Source organism: Euprymna scolopes, chromosome 46, assembly GCF_053919585.1.
Source record: "Euprymna scolopes isolate OS-2025 chromosome 46, ASM5391958v1, whole genome shotgun sequence".
Lineage (NCBI taxonomy): Eukaryota > Metazoa > Mollusca > Cephalopoda > Sepiida > Sepiolidae > Euprymna > Euprymna scolopes.
Window position 1 is genome coordinate 43,103,061 of NC_136527.1, and position 17,497 is coordinate 43,120,557.

General features: G+C 29.4%; 1 protein-coding gene across 1 annotated transcript; it reads left to right on the forward strand.

The window, feature by feature from the left end:
• Nucleotides 1–9,307: 9,307 nt before the first annotated feature.
• On the forward strand, nucleotides 9,308–10,597 carry LOC145270105 (uncharacterized). The gene has a single exon (XM_080125706.1). It carries the CDS (start codon nucleotides 9,308–9,310, stop codon nucleotides 10,595–10,597), a length of 1,290 nt encoding a protein of 429 aa, XP_079981832.1.
• Nucleotides 10,598–17,497: the final 6,900 nt, after the last annotated feature.

Sequence of the window (17,497 nt, forward strand, 5' to 3'; positions counted from 1 at the left end):
AAAGATTTGTATCTTGTGATACTACACTTCATCTTTATAAAAATAAAAAGTATAAAAAGATTTGTATCTTGTGATACTACACTTCATCTTTATAAAAATAAAAATTATAAAAAGATTTGTATCTTGTGATACTACACTTCATCTTTATACAAATAAAAATTATAAAAAGATTTGTATCTTGTGATACTACGCTTCATCTTTTAAAAAATAAAAATTATAAAAAGATTTGTATCTTGTGATACTACACTTCATCTTTATAAAAATAAAAATTATAAAAAGATTTGTATCTTGTGATACTACACTTCATCTTTATACAAATAAAAAATATAAAAAGATTTGTATCTTGTGATACTACACTTCATCTTTATAAAAATAAAAGTTATAAAAAGATTTGTATCTTGTGATACTACACTTCATCTTTATACAAATAAAAATTATAAAAAGATTTGTATCTTGTGATACTACACTTCATCTTTATAAAAATAAAAAATATAAAAGATTTGTATCTTGTGATACTACACTTCATCTTTATACAAATAAAAATTATAAAAAGATTTGTATCTTGTGATACTACACTTCATCTTTATACAAATAAAAATTATAAAAAGATTTGTATCTTGTGATACTACACTTCATCTTTATACAAATAAAAATTATAAAAAGATTTGTATCTTGTGATACTACACTTCATCTTTATAAAAATAAAAAATATATAAAGATTTGTATCTTGTGATACTACACTTCATCTTTATAAAAATAAAAATTATAAAAAGATTTGTATCTTGTGATACTACACTTCATCTTTATAAAAATAAAAAATATAAAAAGATTTGTATCTTGTGATACTACACTTCATCTTTATACAAATAAAAATTATAAAAAGATTTGTATCTTGTGATACTACACTTCATATTTATAAAAATAAAAAATATAAAAAGATTTGTATCTTGTGATACTACACTTCATCTTTATACAAATAAAAATTATAAAAAGATTTGTATCTTGTGATACTACACTTCATCTTTATAAAAATAAAAATTATAAAAAGATTTGTATCTTGTGATACTACACTTCATCTTTATAAAAATAAAAATTATAAAAAGATTTGTATCTTGTGATACTACACTTCATCTTTATAAAAATAAAAATTATGAAAAGATTTGTATCTTGTGATACTACACTTCATCTTTATAAAAATAAAAATTATAAAAAGATTTGTATCTTGTGATACTACACTTCATCTTTATAAAAATAAAAATTATAAAAAGATTTGTATCTTGTGATACTACACTTCATCTTTATAAAAATAAAAATTATAAAAAGATTTGTATCTTGTGATACTACACTTCATCTTTATAAAAATAAAAATTATAAAAAGATTTGTATCTTGTGATACTACACTTCATCTTTATACAAATAAAAATTATAAAAAGATTTGTATCTTGTGATACTACGCTTCATCTTTTAAAAAATAAAAATTATAAAAAGATTTGTATCTTGTGATACTACACTTCATCTTTATAAAAATAAAAATTATAAAAAGATTTGTATCTTGTGATACTACACTTCATCTTTATACAAATAAAAAATATAAAAAGATTTGTATCTTGTGATACTACACTTCATCTTTATAAAAATAAAAGTTATAAAAAGATTTGTATCTTGTGATACTACACTTCATCTTTATACAAATAAAAATTATAAAAAGATTTGTATCTTGTGATACTACACTTCATCTTTATAAAAATAAAAAATATAAAAGATTTGTATCTTGTGATACTACACTTCATCTTTATACAAATAAAAATTATAAAAAGATTTGTATCTTGTGATACTACACTTCATCTTTATACAAATAAAAATTATAAAAAGATTTGTATCTTGTGATACTACACTTCATCTTTATACAAATAAAAATTATAAAAAGATTTGTATCTTGTGATACTACACTTCATCTTTATAAAAATAAAAAATATAAAAAGATTTGTATCTTGTGATACTACACTTCATCTTTATAAAAATAAAAATTATAAAAAGATTTGTATCTTGTGATACTACACTTCATCTTTATAAAAATAAAAAATATAAAAAGATTTGTATCTTGTGATACTACACTTCATCTTTATACAAATAAAAGTTATAAAAAGATTTGTATCTTGTGATACTACACTTCATATTTATAAAAATAAAAAATATAAAAAGATTTGTATCTTGTGATACTACACTTCATCTTTATACAAATAAAAATTATAAAAAGATTTGTATCTTGTGATACTACACTTCATCTTTATAAAAATAAAAGTTATAAAAAGATTTGTATCTTGTGATACTACACTTCATCTTTATACAAATAAAAATTATAAAAAGATTTGTATCTTGTGATACTACACTTCATCTTTATAAAAATAAAAGTTATAAAAAGATTTGTATCTTGTGATACTACACTTCATCTTTATAAAAATAAAAGTTATAAAAAGATTTGTATCTTGTGATACTACACTTCATCTTTATAAATCTAAAAAATATAAAAAGATTTGTATCTTGTGATACTACACTTCATTATAAAAATAAAAAATATAAAAAGATTTGTATCTTGTGATACTACACTTCATCTTTATAAAAATAAAAGTTATAAAAAGATTTGTATCTTGTGATACTACACTTCATCTTTGTAAAAATAAAAGTTATAAAAAGATTTGTATCTTGTGATACTACACTTCATCTTTATAAAAATAAAAATATAAAAAGATTTGTATCTTGTTATACTACACTTCATCTTTATACAAATAAAAATTATAAAAAGATTTGTATCTTGTGATACTACACTTCATCTTTATAAAAATAAAAATATAAAAAGATTTGTATCCTGTGATACTACACTTCATCTTTATAAAAATAAAAATTATAAAAAGATTTGTATCTTGTGATACTACACTTCATCTTTATACAAATAAAAATTATAAAAAGATTTGTATCTTGTGATACTACACTTCATCTTTATAAAAATAAACATTATAAAAAGATTTGTATCTTGTGATACTACACTTCATCTTTATAAAAATAAAAATTATAAATAGATTTGTATCTTGTGATACTACACTTCATCTTTATAAAAATAAAAATTATAAAAAGATTTGTATCTTGTGATACTACACTTCATCTTTATACAAATAAAAATTATAAAAAGATTTGTATCTTGTGATACTACACTTCATCTTTATAAAAATAAAAATTATAAAAAGATTTGTATCTTGTGATACTACACTTCATCTTTATAAAAATAAAAGTTATAAAAAGATTTGTATCTTGTGATACTACACTTCATCTTTATACAAATAAAAATTATAAAAAGATTTGTATCTTGTGATACTACACTTCATCTTTATAAAAATAAAAAATATAAAAGATTTGTATCTTGTGATACTACACTTCATCTTTATACAAATAAAAATTATAAAAAGATTTGTATCTTGTGATACTACACTTCATCTTTATACAAATAAAAATTATAAAAAGATTTGTATCTTGTGATACTACACTTCATCTTTATAAAAATAAAAATTATAAAAAGATTTGTATCTTGTGATACTACACTTCATCTTTATACAAATAAAAATTATAAAAAGATTTGTATCTTGTGATACTACACTTCATCTTTATAAAAATAAAAAATATAAAAAGATTTGTATCTTGTGATACTACACTTCATCTTTATAAAAATAAAAATTATAAAAAGATTTGTATCTTGTGATACTACACTTCATCTTTATAAAAATAAAAAATATAAAAAGATTTGTATCTTGTGATACTACACTTCATCTTTATACAAATAAAAATTATAAAAAGATTTGTATCTTGTGATACTACACTTCATATTTATAAAAATAAAAAATATAAAAAGATTTGTATCTTGTGATACTACACTTCATCTTTATACAAATAAAAATTATAAAAAGATTTGTATCTTGTGATACTACACTTCATCTTTATAAAAATAAAAGTTATAAAAAGATTTGTATCTTGTGATACTACACTTCATCTTTATACAAATAAAAATTATAAAAAGATTTGTATCTTGTGATACTACACTTCATCTTTATAAAAATAAAAGTTATAAAAAGATTTGTATCTTGTGATACTACACTTCATCTTTATAAAAATAAAAGTTATAAAAAGATTTGTATCTTGTGATACTACACTTCATCTTTATAAAAATAAAAAATATAAAAAGATTTGTATCTTGTGATACTACACTTCATCTTTATAAAAATAAAAAATATAAAAAGATTTGTATCTTGTGATACTACACTTCATCTTTATAAAAATAAAAGTTATAAAAAGATTTGTATCTTGTGATACTACACTTCATCTTTGTAAAAATAAAAATATAAAAAGATTTGTATCTTGTGATACTACACTTCATCTTTATAAAAATAAAAGTTATAAAAAGATTTTTATCTTGTGATACTACACTTCATCTTTATAAAAATAAAAATTATAAAAAGATTTGTATCTTGTGATACTACACTTCATCTTTATAAAAAATAAAAGTTATAAAAAATATGTCATGAAAAGATATTTTTTAAATCCCGATTGTTTTGCTAATTCTTTTGATTTTATTATGCATGAAAATTGCCTCGGTCTAGAATGGTTTCTCCTTCACTGACCACCTATATACATCGCACTTTAAGGTATATATATATATATATATATATATATATATATATATATATATATATATATATATATATATATATATATATATATATAATCTTGCTCGCCAACATTCGAACATGTTTGCTATTTGACGTGTTTACAAACAACCAACGGCAATGTCAAGGTCAAACAACCGATGCCACTTGAAATGTTCGACAATCTTTGTCTTCTGCTATGGGGTTTCTAATCTTTACTTGAACCAAAAATTCTGATTTTTACACCGGTGCCCGGAAAACTCGTACCCTGTTAATCCGTACCCAGAAAACTGGTCCCTTATTGATTAAATATCGATTGAAACCCCATTTTATGACTGTTCTCGTAGGAGATATTGTTTTTAAAATAGACTATATCCCCTTTAATATTTTTAAAAAAAAATTACTTGTTTACTGTTGTTTAAAACAAATCGATTTTCTAAATGTCCGTTTTCTACCTAACTGGCTAAGTTGTTAGTGGTTTCACTCATTCTGTTCAAAAACGAGACTACAGATCGCATATTTTTCAAAATATATACTTATTTACTGTTGTTTTTAAATTAAATATTTATTAAATTAAACTTTTAAATATTTCTTGAAGAAAGAAATGGTATAAATCGAGGAGACTGTGATGTTTTATAAAAAAAAAACTAGAGTACCTCCCTTTTCATCTTATTTCCTTTTCTCTAAATAAGGCCCTGTCTCATTGGCCAAAGGTGCCGCTCATCGACCAATTACGGCAACCTATTTATTAAGCGGGAGTAGAGACTCCCTTTAAACGCCCTATTTCGTACGGACATCAGTGGAGAAAAGGCGTATTATTCCATCTCTCTACTTCTTAACTTGAAAGGAGCTGTCAATCGCAAGATTTTAAAATAACTTTTATGGATTTCTTAAAAAGCCGGAAACACAATTGTTTTACAACTTACTTATTTTACGTTTGTATTTTACGTTTGTGTTAAATACGCTTTTATTGCTCCCCGACTTGTATTCGTGTTTCTGTTTCGTGTGAGTCCAAAGTGTCGGGTTGAAACACAACATTTTGCAAAACAATTCTCAAGTTTGTCAAGGTTGTCGCGAAAAAAGAAAACACACACAAAATAAAACACAGATCACTTTTAAAGAAGTCCCTTATTTATATAAAACAATCTCTACATACACATGAACGAACTGTGTTTAAATTTTCAAGGCGCGAAAGAGTCACCATCCTTATGACCTCGTGCGGACTTGGAAATATTTGTTGAAAAAACCCAAAACATTTACAACAAAACAAATTAATTTTGATTATCATGCGATAAATTGTATTTATTTCACAAAACGCGTGAACGAGTAACCATTTTATGACCTCGTGCGGACTGGGAAATATTTGTTGAAAAAAAATTCTTCGCTATTATTTGCCATTATGACAAAAAAATTCTTCACTATTTGTCTTGTGACAAAAAAAAATTTAAGCAAAGTTTATTTGTTGCTTATCCCCCCCCCGACCAACAAAAAAAATTATATATATTTTACTATTTTTGAGCATTTGAGAGTGTAAGGGCTCTCGAAGTTACCCGAGAAGTCTTAAAGGATGATATTACACTTAACATCGAAATGCTGGTACAACGTGCAAAACTAAGAAAAACTACTTTCCAGAAAGAGGAAGATATATTATCAAGGAGATGCTAGTTGAAGTTCGTTCCTTGAATGAAAAAATTAAAGCAATATGCATCAAAGCAGAGTTTGATTTGAAGAACTGTGGTTTCGTTGACGAACAGAAGAAAGAAATTGAGTTTCGATCTAATGTTAATGATCGTCTTGCTGACATCGAAGACACAGTTAAGAACTCAACACATTGGAAAAATCTTAAGTTGGCTCTGTGCCTCTGTTATCCATGCCCAAGTTACTATGTGCAACCTTCAGAGACGGCCCTTAAAGTAAAATAATCCCGATTTTTTCTTTATTTTTTTTATTTCCTCCTGTGTTTATTGCAAGATGAAAACAGAAAAAGAAATCGAAAAAAAAATTTAGCCAATTAACAATTTAAAAAAAAAAATGCCCTCTCTCCCGAAATCTACAAACAAATATTTTGTTATATACGAACGTCAGACGGGCCTTAATGTAATTTACCGTTTTTTTTTTCTGATTTCATGTTTCAATAAAGACACAGGGACATTAAAGAACAAAAATCAAGAAAAATTATATCAATTCTGTAGGTGAAAACGCGTACGGAATTGCCCACCACTACGTATTGACCTTTTTATGTTTAAGTCAATATTGAAAACAAAATCTGATAGATTAGTGACCATTCGATAATAATCCGATGAAAAATAAATACACATACGTGCGCCATGTAGTAAGACTTACGGTTTTGCTTTATAATCTGATTTTGATTAACTTTATCTGATTTTATAAAGGAAACGATTTTCAAATGTGATTGACTTTACAAGCTCAACTTAACATTCAAGATGACGAAAGGAAGAGCAAGTTCGCAGAAAACAAAATTGAAGAGGAAAAATAAAAAAAGAAATCATTTCGAAATAAACCCGATCTATTTGGTGAATATAACGGATAAAATTAGTATTTGCTCGTTCATAAAATACGCTTAAATATAAAAATAAATTTTAATTCGTTCAGATTTCGTATGTCAAAAGTTATAAAAAAAAGTAGTTACCTCCCTTTGTTCAAACTAATCGACCACTTCTCCTTTCTGAATTTTCTCCAATTCTTGTGTGACTTCAGCAATCTTTATTTCTGTATTTCCCACTTCCTACTTCAACAAGACACCAGCTCCCGGCAATCGCCATAAAGTAACAATAAAAATATCAGTTATTATCTCCCTTAGTAAGTTCGATTTGTTTCTATTTTTAACCTTTTTAATAAACATACGCATATATAAAGATATATACGCATATTGTCGGAATTAGCATACTGACGAGTAGGGGAGAGGGGAAGAAAAGACGTTTGAAGTCTTGCAACGAAATGTCGACGTTGCTTACAAGCAGTCTTTCCTTGTAAAAGTAACAAATGGGTAACGATGGTCGAAGTGTAATTTGTCTAAAAGACAGCAACAACTACTAACACAACAGTAGAGCAGCCATCCCTTTTTATCTACTCCAACTCTCAGTCAATGAGATTCACGCGTGACTGAAATGTCTATTTAACTTGTAAGGAATAGGCACTCAGGTTCTTTGATTAACGGACCACCGGTCGTGTTGGTCATAGCTACCAGCACTTCCCCACCCACCTACCCTCGGCAAGTCAACCAATTCAAAATTCTCACATTGAGATTCGAGGTAAGATGCGACTTTGTCAAAAGCAATAAACATTTGTCTGAGGACTGTGGCAACTATATGACCCATGAAGCCAGGATAACCTGGTGTAGAGAACTGCGTCTTTGTTTTGGTGCCTAAAGAGATCTCAATTGGGGAATATGTGTCCATTAAGGACATCAAGAAAAATTTGTTGCCATAGTTACAACTCAAAAGGACACATGACTGCTATGTGCTCAACCGTTACGAGTAGTATGCAGGTTGATACCTGCCTACATACAAAAGACGATAATGCTTTCCTTTCTCCCATAATTGAAATAATAGTGCAAAGAGGGAATAAAAAAGTGAAGGTAAACTGCCTGTTAGACACTGGAAGTCAAAGAACTTATTTGGATTCTTTAATTTTAAAGAAGCTAAATTGCCTCTCCTTCGCAAAGGATAAAATAATCGAAGTAAAGACCTTTTTAGGAACAAGTCCTAAAACCTTTAAGGAAATCTCGTTGGGATTGAATTTGATGCCCGGCAAAACACATACTCTTCAGATTCTTGCGACCAAGTTGAACTTGTCTTACAGCCTTGAAGGACTTACTCAGACTCTTGGAAATTTAAAGAATCACAGACTGGCTGCAAAGTTTAATGCAAAGGAGGATTTGGTTACTATAGATGGGTTACTAGGACTCAACGCAATCCAGTACCTGGACCCTTTAAAGATAGTCCCTTGCATGTATGGAGCAGCACTCGAGATCAAAAAAGGACTAATCTCCTTTGGAAACAGGTGTTCTTTTATATATAAACACCAGATTAAAAATTAAAAAAAACACAGATTAATTATGCAGAGGTGTTGGGGAAAACTCCACCACTTCCATCTTCCAGAATCAACTACGTGGTTCACCCAGAGCAATCCTACCCGGACCCTTTAAAAAATTGGTTTGCAGAGAGTAGTGTCCAACGAGGGTTGGAAAACATGTTCAGCCTTGAATCTATTGGATTACCCATTGACGAGAAATTCTCCACCTTGAATGAAGAGGGTTATAGATGAAGGAAAGGATAAAAAGTTATTCTTTTTCTGTGATGCGTCTAAAGCTACATATGGGTTCGCGGTATATGTTGTACAGGATAGAAATTCATCCTTGGTATTTGCCAAAGCGAAAATGGCTCCTTTGCAGGGAAAATCCCTCCCAACATTGGAACTTCTAGCAGTATTTTTAGCAAGAAAATGCTTCCCTTTTATAAAAGTCTCTAAAGGACATTCCTATAAAAGGCGTCTATGCAATCACAGATGCTCAGGTCGTTCTGTCCTGGATTTTGGCTGACTTTGTCCAAACGAAAAATGTATTTGTACGGAATAGATTGCAGGACATAGCTCAAATGTCTGAGAAAGTTAAATCTGATTTTAACATAAAGATAAACTTTCAGTTCACTTCAGCAGATGACAACCCGGCCGATTACATCACCAGAGGTTCGACTATCAAGAAATTTAAGGAAAAGTTTTCTCTTTGGTATGAGGGACCGAAATGGATAAGGCAAGAAGAATCCTCCTGGTGCCATCAAGAGTTGGGTTGCCTTTCTAAAGTTCAAATGGAGCGGATTGGCGCTTCAGTAAATTATGCCGCAGAGAATGAAGTGGCTACATCAGAAGTCAAATTGGAAAAATTCTTCAGTTTAAGTAAGTTGATCCGTGTAACTTCACTGGTATTCAAATTCATCAACAAGTTAAAAAAGAGGGAGATGGATCCTGAGTTACAAGCAAATGCCTACCTGATCAAGACAATGCAAAAACAATGCTTTTCAAGGGAGTTGGACTTTTTGTTGGACTCTGGAGGAAATAGCATGCCTAAACTGGTGAAGAATTTGGATATGTTTTTGGACCACAAAGACATTATACGATCGATAGGAATAATAGGAAAATCGGAATATCACTCATATGAGGTCCAAAATCCTATTTTATTAGGAAAAGAGCATTATCTAACAAGAATGATTATTCAAGAATATCACCTAAGAAGCCAACACTTAGGCTTGGCTACAATATTGAATGAAATACGATTGGCAGGTTACTGGATACCACAAGCCAGACAGGCTGTTAAAAATATGTTTAGTACTTGTGTGAAATGTAAACGCTATAATGCCATTTCCTTTTCAATACCAAATTCGACCAACTTACCAGCCTCTCAGGTGAATTTTGCCAGGCCCTATCTACATACCGGCGTGGATTTTGCCAGCCATATCTATGTTAAAGGACAAGAAAAAGACTACAAGATGTACATTCTTCTATTTATATGTATGAGTATTAGGGCTGTACATTTGGAACTGGTTCCGGATATGACTGTGAAATCGTTTATTCAAGCATTCATTAGGTTCACGAACGTGAATGGAATCCCTACACACCTTAATTCGGATAATGCTCGCACATTTAACGCTGCTGCCAGAATCATTAACCGGGGCATGATAGCGGACGAATTCAAGGAAAGATTTAGCCCATATGACTTAAAACATTGCTCAATTGCACTGTTTTCACCTTGGTACGGTGGTAGTTGGGAGAAGTCTATCAAGACCATAAAATCATGCTTATATAAACCAATAGGAAGGGGTAAAGTAGACTATTTTGGTCTACTAACAATTTTGTCTGATGTGCAAAGGGCAGAAAATAGCCGCCCCTGACATATAGGAGCTCTGAGGATGCTAATCTGAATGACGTAAACCGTCTTTTCTTCCCCCCCTACTCGTCGGTATGCTAATTCCGAAAATATTTAATTTGTCTGCATCTGTTACTTTGCTCGGCTAACTGCCGGTTGAGCTTGAACCAAGAGTACCAATAATCCAATATATTTTGAGGAACACTTATCCTTACATTTCTTGTTCTGACATTTCGAAATGAATAGCAAACGATGTCATAGATATTTTGAAGGCTGTCAATCCTCGTTTTCCTTTGATAAATGAAAATAGTATTGTTAACAATGTGAAAATTTTATGCTTTTAGAAAACAAATAAATAGAAAATCTCTCCCTGCTGGAAGGAAAAGTTGAATACATTATTTGATATCTCATCATATTCATGCAAGCTGTCCATTTTTAGCTGTGACAATATTAATGTAAAATGCAGCAAAGAAAATTGCCAGACTAAGCATATCATCTGCACTTGCCCTTTCAAACAAAGTTATTTTTGTTTTTAATTCATTGTGAAGGGGACAAACATAATATCTAAATTGTACAAATGTTGAAAAAAATGAATTTCTACAGTTAAAATAAATATTGAAAGCCATTTTCCTATTTTATTTGACATGTAAAATAATTTTTAATTCAATCTGTTAAACTGTATTTTAATATTAATAAAATCTGATATTTCAGGTTCAGAGATCAGAGACGTAAACCATTTTTCCATTTTATTTGACATGTAAAATAATTCTTAATTTAATCTGTTAAACTGTATTTTTAATATTAATAAAATGTGTTCTCGGGGCCACGTGTACGTTCAATACTAATAGAAAGAACTGCCATAAAAAAAATTAGAAAAGAAGAGAGATTAAAGCAACAAAAGAATATGAAGATTTCACCACCAATAACTTCAATATGTTCAGGATGATGTTTCTTTTCATTCCTACTCCTCTATTTCAACTGATGAAGAGGATTATAAACATATAGTATTCCTAAATTACCTTACAAGTTAACAAAAATTCCAAGGTATTCTCTTGAATTATTTAGGCTTGTATATCGTCTAATATTGGATCCAACCTCGCCAATGCTTTGCTCTTAGATTTAAGGCTATGTGTCTTCTTATACCTAATATAGATATTAAAATATCTATTTGGATAAATGAAAAATTTATAGATCAAAAGCTAAAATCAAAAGAAATTCAATGAAAAACAAAATGAAAATGTGGAGAATCTTTGCATTGGAGTAGATAGGAGGACAGACAAGGCCACAGTACTCTACAAGGAATCAGTTGAGGAAAAATGGAAGTAATACTCTGAAAAAAAAAACTAAGGGACCTGAACACCACTTGACAATCGAAAAGGAGACTAAATATTTTACACACAGAGGTCTTTCTGATATTGTTGCAAATGATAATATTCTTGTGGAGCAAGTGACCGATGTTTTACACAAATTTAAAAGTGTGAGCACAATTAAGGATGTCCTTGTTGACAATAGAAATGCGAATACTGGCTGTGAAGGTGGACTTGTTTAACTTTTACAAAAAAAAGAAAACTTCAGACTATTGGTTGCTCCTTACAACAAAATGAACTTCCATTCAAAACTCTATTTAAACATAATTTACTACAAATATCTTTTTCAACTATTCGGCATCCTCTGGAGTTTCACTTTAAAATGGAAGATATGGATAGCCTTAGTTGTGAGCAAAGACTTCTCTATGACTATACAGTTGGTATTTGTAGAAGTAAGGTGAACCCTTGATTTGTATCGTGGAAAATTGGGCCGTTAAACCAGGCAAGTTGATTAACATTGGCCATCAGGTTCATGTGTCTAATGACTCGTGGAGCATTCCCACACAATCTTTCAACCAAACTATAAAGTTTGATAAATTTTAGTGTTAATGCTTATGCTATTTGCTGGTGTGACATAAATTCCAATATCTACGAACTTATATTTATGAAATGATTGACAGAATTAGAAAGCAGTCTATTGAGATTCAGAGTATTACATTAAAAAATATCCAATATAATGTTTCGTGCAAATGTTTTATTTTCAATGGTGAAATGTAATGATGCTGAATTGAGAGAAGAAAGTATAAAAATAATTTGGATCATTAGGTAAGTTAATATTTATTCATACAAAACTGGTTGAATTAATTGTGCCAATTTATTGAAACATTTTAAACATTCTAATTTCAATATATTAAGGCAGTACAATTATATTTAAATTTAAACTCAAAATATATTTGATATTCTATCAGAAGCAGAAAGCAAACCAAGAGAAGGCTGAAAAATGCAGTGATCAACTTTAAATTTTATTTGATTTGTCAGTAAATGGAGTTTGTGAGCCGCCAGTAACAGTAGACATTTCTGACAAACAATTACAAAATATATTATTACCTAAGGCACCCGCACATACTAGCAAAATTCTGTGCCGACAAATTTCTTCATGAATAGCTTGACATCAGGTTCTTCATGAATAGCTTGACATCATTTTTTACTTGGTTTCGTTGGAACATACGCTACTGATAAAAAATTTAAAAATATATTAAGGCAGTACATATATTTAAAACTTAAACTCAAATCATTTTTTATATTCTTTCAGAAGAGAAAAGCCAACAAAAAAGACTGAAAAAAATGAATGATCAACTTTAAAACTTTACACTGGACAGATTTAATTGATTTGTCAGTAAATGTAGTTTGTGGGCCACCAATAACAATAGACATTTCTGACAAATAATTACAAAATTCATTATTCAATAAGGCATCGGCAGATACTAGCAGAAGTTCTGTGCCGACAATTAAGACCATTTTCCTCCTGAATAGCTTGGAATCTTTCTTTACATTCTCAAGGTGTGGAATGAACAGTCGAGTTGGTAACAGAGACTTCTCAATCAGTGTATGGCTTTTAAGCAATGCACTAACGCATACTAGCAAAAGTTCTCAATTTAACAAAGTTTTGCCACTTTTTTCACATTTCTAATGAGTTTTACCAAACTTACTTTACTTTTTATCTTTTACTTTTTTTAGTTCAAGTTTTAGCCAATTAATTATTTCTGAACAGAATACAATTCAATCGTCCACCTCCTCAGCTTTCACTAATAACATTCATAACATATATTGTAACTCCCTTATATATATATATATATATATATATATATATATATATATATATATATATATATATGTATATATATATATATATATATATATAGAGAGAGAGAGAGAGAGAGAGAGGTGTTATTTGTTTTTGTTTTTGCGATACGTTTTGAATGAATTCAATTATTTACAAAACTGCATTTTTATCGAAATGCGAGTTGGGAATAATTTTTAGCTGCATCAGAATTTTTGTAGGAATTTTTGACACCCCTAACACGGAACTGAGAATAAAATATAACAAACTCGTAATTTCATCTTTAAAAGTGGGTTGTTTATTTTCTTTATGGATTATACTTCCAAAATAAACTATTAAAGTTGTATAAAAAGTAATAGAAATATTATTTTTATAAAACAGTAATGATATTAATTGAATTTTACGAGTTCAGTATTTTCCAATTTTTAAACTTTAAAAATCTATCAAAATTTTCTATTGATTGTAATTTTTACGATATTTTCAGGGTCAATGTGAAATTTTATGCTCTTTCCAATAAACCTAATATAATATTTAAGACAAACGTTTTTTTTAATTCACGCCCCCATTTTGAAATGGCTATTAAAAAGTAAATAATTAATTTACTCACCAAAGTTTTATATATCACAAATTGAAGAGTAAATATCAATAAATAATATATTCAAATTTAAAACAAAAAATAAGTGATTTTTAGAAATTTACCTGTAAAGTCCGAAGTTTAAAACCTTTCTTTTTAACACGTTGTTTTTTTGTACCACTTTGCACCTTTCTAGTAATTTTTCTCATAATCTTCTGATATGTGTATATATGGGCGTTGTTATATATGTGCGTATATACATTTGAATATATCTGTTATGTATTGTTAGTATATTTTTGTTTGTGGCTGTATATGTTTGTACATATATGTATCTATGTACATGTATATATGTGCTTATATTTTTTCATATGTATGTGTGTATATATGTATATCTTCCCTAGTGATTGTGTGCGTATATTATAATATGCTAACTTGTAACCCAAGTTAATCTAGTATATTTAACCCTACAATTGAATACCTTAATCTAAAGTAGTAATTAAAGTATTTACCTCTCAATGCACTATCCTTGACCCTCAATTTATTTTTTATAATAAAATTTACCTGGATTATTATGACTTTTAACTCTTACCCATGTAGTCCTCACACTTATATATTCCTCTCACATCTTTTCAATCCCATATTAACTCCTCAAATATTCAATTAACCATTTTATTAGGAATAGTTTTAATAAATTTTTAAATTAATCATTTTACTAAATTTTGAATTAATTATTTTATTTTTTTTATTTTACACTTTCTTTTTATACTTTATATTTTATATTCATATAAATTATTTTATTTATATTTCACGTGTTTATTAATTTGTTGATTTATTTATTTCATTATTTACTGTTTTATTTAGTTACTTATTCAACTATCGATTTTCATTCATTCATTGTTGATTGATTTATTTGATTATTTTAAGCATTTACTTTATATTTATATATTTTTATACGTGTTTATTTATATCTCATTATAATTCTATTATTTCAGTCTTAAATTAATTTTTGTCCACCTGCCTATAATTAGATATAGGACGTATCTTAATCTCCCTTGATAAGCCGTATCTTAAAAACTACTCCTAATTTATCCCAATGCTGCTACCCTCACACACCTTCCCTCTGACATGGATTAAATTATCACACTCCCTCCTTTCTGTCCCTCTCTCTTTCTCTATCTTTATATTTGAGGCTGGGAATATATTTTATTATTATTTAGTTTCTATATTTTATACTCATCTTGATGAACGGCCTAATCACATCAAACTCCGCCCATCTATTCAACCGCTTGCCTCTTTCTTTTTCTTTCTCCTTCGATATTTTTTTCTCTCTCCCTCTTTCTCTTCTTCTATCTCAGGCTTTGCAATTCAACCCTTTCCCTTTCCATCTGTGCTGTCTCTGTTTTTCATGAATTAACAGTTGACCGCTTGTGTTTTGATTTGAATCTGTATTTTGTACCTTTTATAAATATTCAATGTGTATTGTGCATCAGTATGATATTTGCTGATCTGGCCCAACCTCTTGATTTTTATAGTTTACATATATTTTCTGAAAACTGAAGCCTAATAAACTTCTATAAATGTGGATCTACAGCAGATGTGCTTACAGTTATATCGCATAGGATTAGCAAATCTCTCGACGGTGGCAATCTTTCTAGGGCAATTGCTCTTGACATATCTAAAGCCTTTGATAGGGTATGGCATAAAGGTTTACTTCATAAGATCGCTAGCTATGGTATAGCTGGAAAAGTCTTCTCAATTATTAAATCATTTCTTTCTGATAGGTTCATAAGAGTAGTAGTTGAGGGGCAAAAATCAGAAGCTCACAGTATTAATGCTGGTGTCCCTCAGGGATCCATCCTGGGCCCAACTCTTTTCCTGATCTACATTAATGATCTTCCAAATCATATCCTTACATCATTTATAGACATTTATGCTGACGACACTACCATTTATGGTAGCACATCTAAGACAGTAAACGACCAAGTTCTCTCCAATTCTCTCTCCTCTGATGTTGAGCACGTAGTACAATGGGGAAAGGAGTGGCTGGTTACTTTTAATGCATCTAAAACCAAGCTTCTCTCTTTACATCATCAACATTCTAATCCACATTTGTCATCAATTGAAATGAATGTCTCTCGTCTTCAGGAGGCCTCAAGTTTTGACAAGCTTCTGGGCTTGACCATTACTCCTGATCTTAAATGGAACACGTATATCAAATCTGTTGCCAAGGCCGCTGGAAAAATGGTGGGATCTTTCTATCGATCCGGTAGATATCTCACTGCTGATGCTATTCTCTATCTATATAAGAGCCAGGTACGTCCAAGGATGGAATACTGTTGCCACATCTGGGCAGGAGCTGCTAGAAAGGACTTGTCCTGCCTTGATAGAGTTCAAAATAGACTTTGTAGCCTCGTAGGAGATGTCCTTTTCTCCTCCCTGCAACCTCTATCTCACAGAAGAGATGTTGCGAGTTTGTCTCTGATGTATCGTTATTTTCATGGAAAGTGTTCAACTGAGCTTCAATCTATGGTCCCCCCTCGCCAAACTTTCACAAGAAACACTCGTCTAGCTGTAAACACTATCAATAATTTCCCCCACTCTTTATCTGTACCTAAACCTAAACGTAGATTCCATGAACAAAGCTTCTTTCTTAGAACTGCACGCCTGTGGAATTGTCTTCCGTTTTCCTGCTTTCCGGCGGACTACAATATGGTTGTGTTCAAGTCTAAAGTTAATAAGTTCTTGATGAGCCGTTCCATATAAGTTATCAAATTTACCAAATTTTCATTACTAATGATTACTATATTGACCAATTTCTACTGTACACTCTTTAACCCTTATCCTTGAGTGGCCTCTGGGCCTTGATAATGTGGTGATGCCTATGTAAAAAAAAAAAAAAAAAAATACCGGTTTAACACACCTAGAGTGAATACTGCTTTGGTAAAATATAATTGACGCATTTTCGCTTCTGGACGTTTTATTGAGATGTATTAAATTAAAAACAAAATAATAAACTATTAAAACATGAACTCGGCATGTATGTTCCTTTGGGTGGTTTACACGAGAATAAAAACTTTGTTTTTAAAAGTAAATTATTCACATAATCAAAGTATCAAATTCTTTTCTATCGGTTTTGCAGGAGAAAGTAACACAGATTTTCAACAAAATAATACAAACACACACATATAACAAGAATACCTAAAA

Excerpts from the sequence above, each read along its gene's own strand:
- LOC145270105 (XM_080125706.1), top strand. The coding sequence starts at position 9,308 with ATGTCTGAGAAAGTTAAATCTGATTTTAACATAAAGATAAACTTTCAG.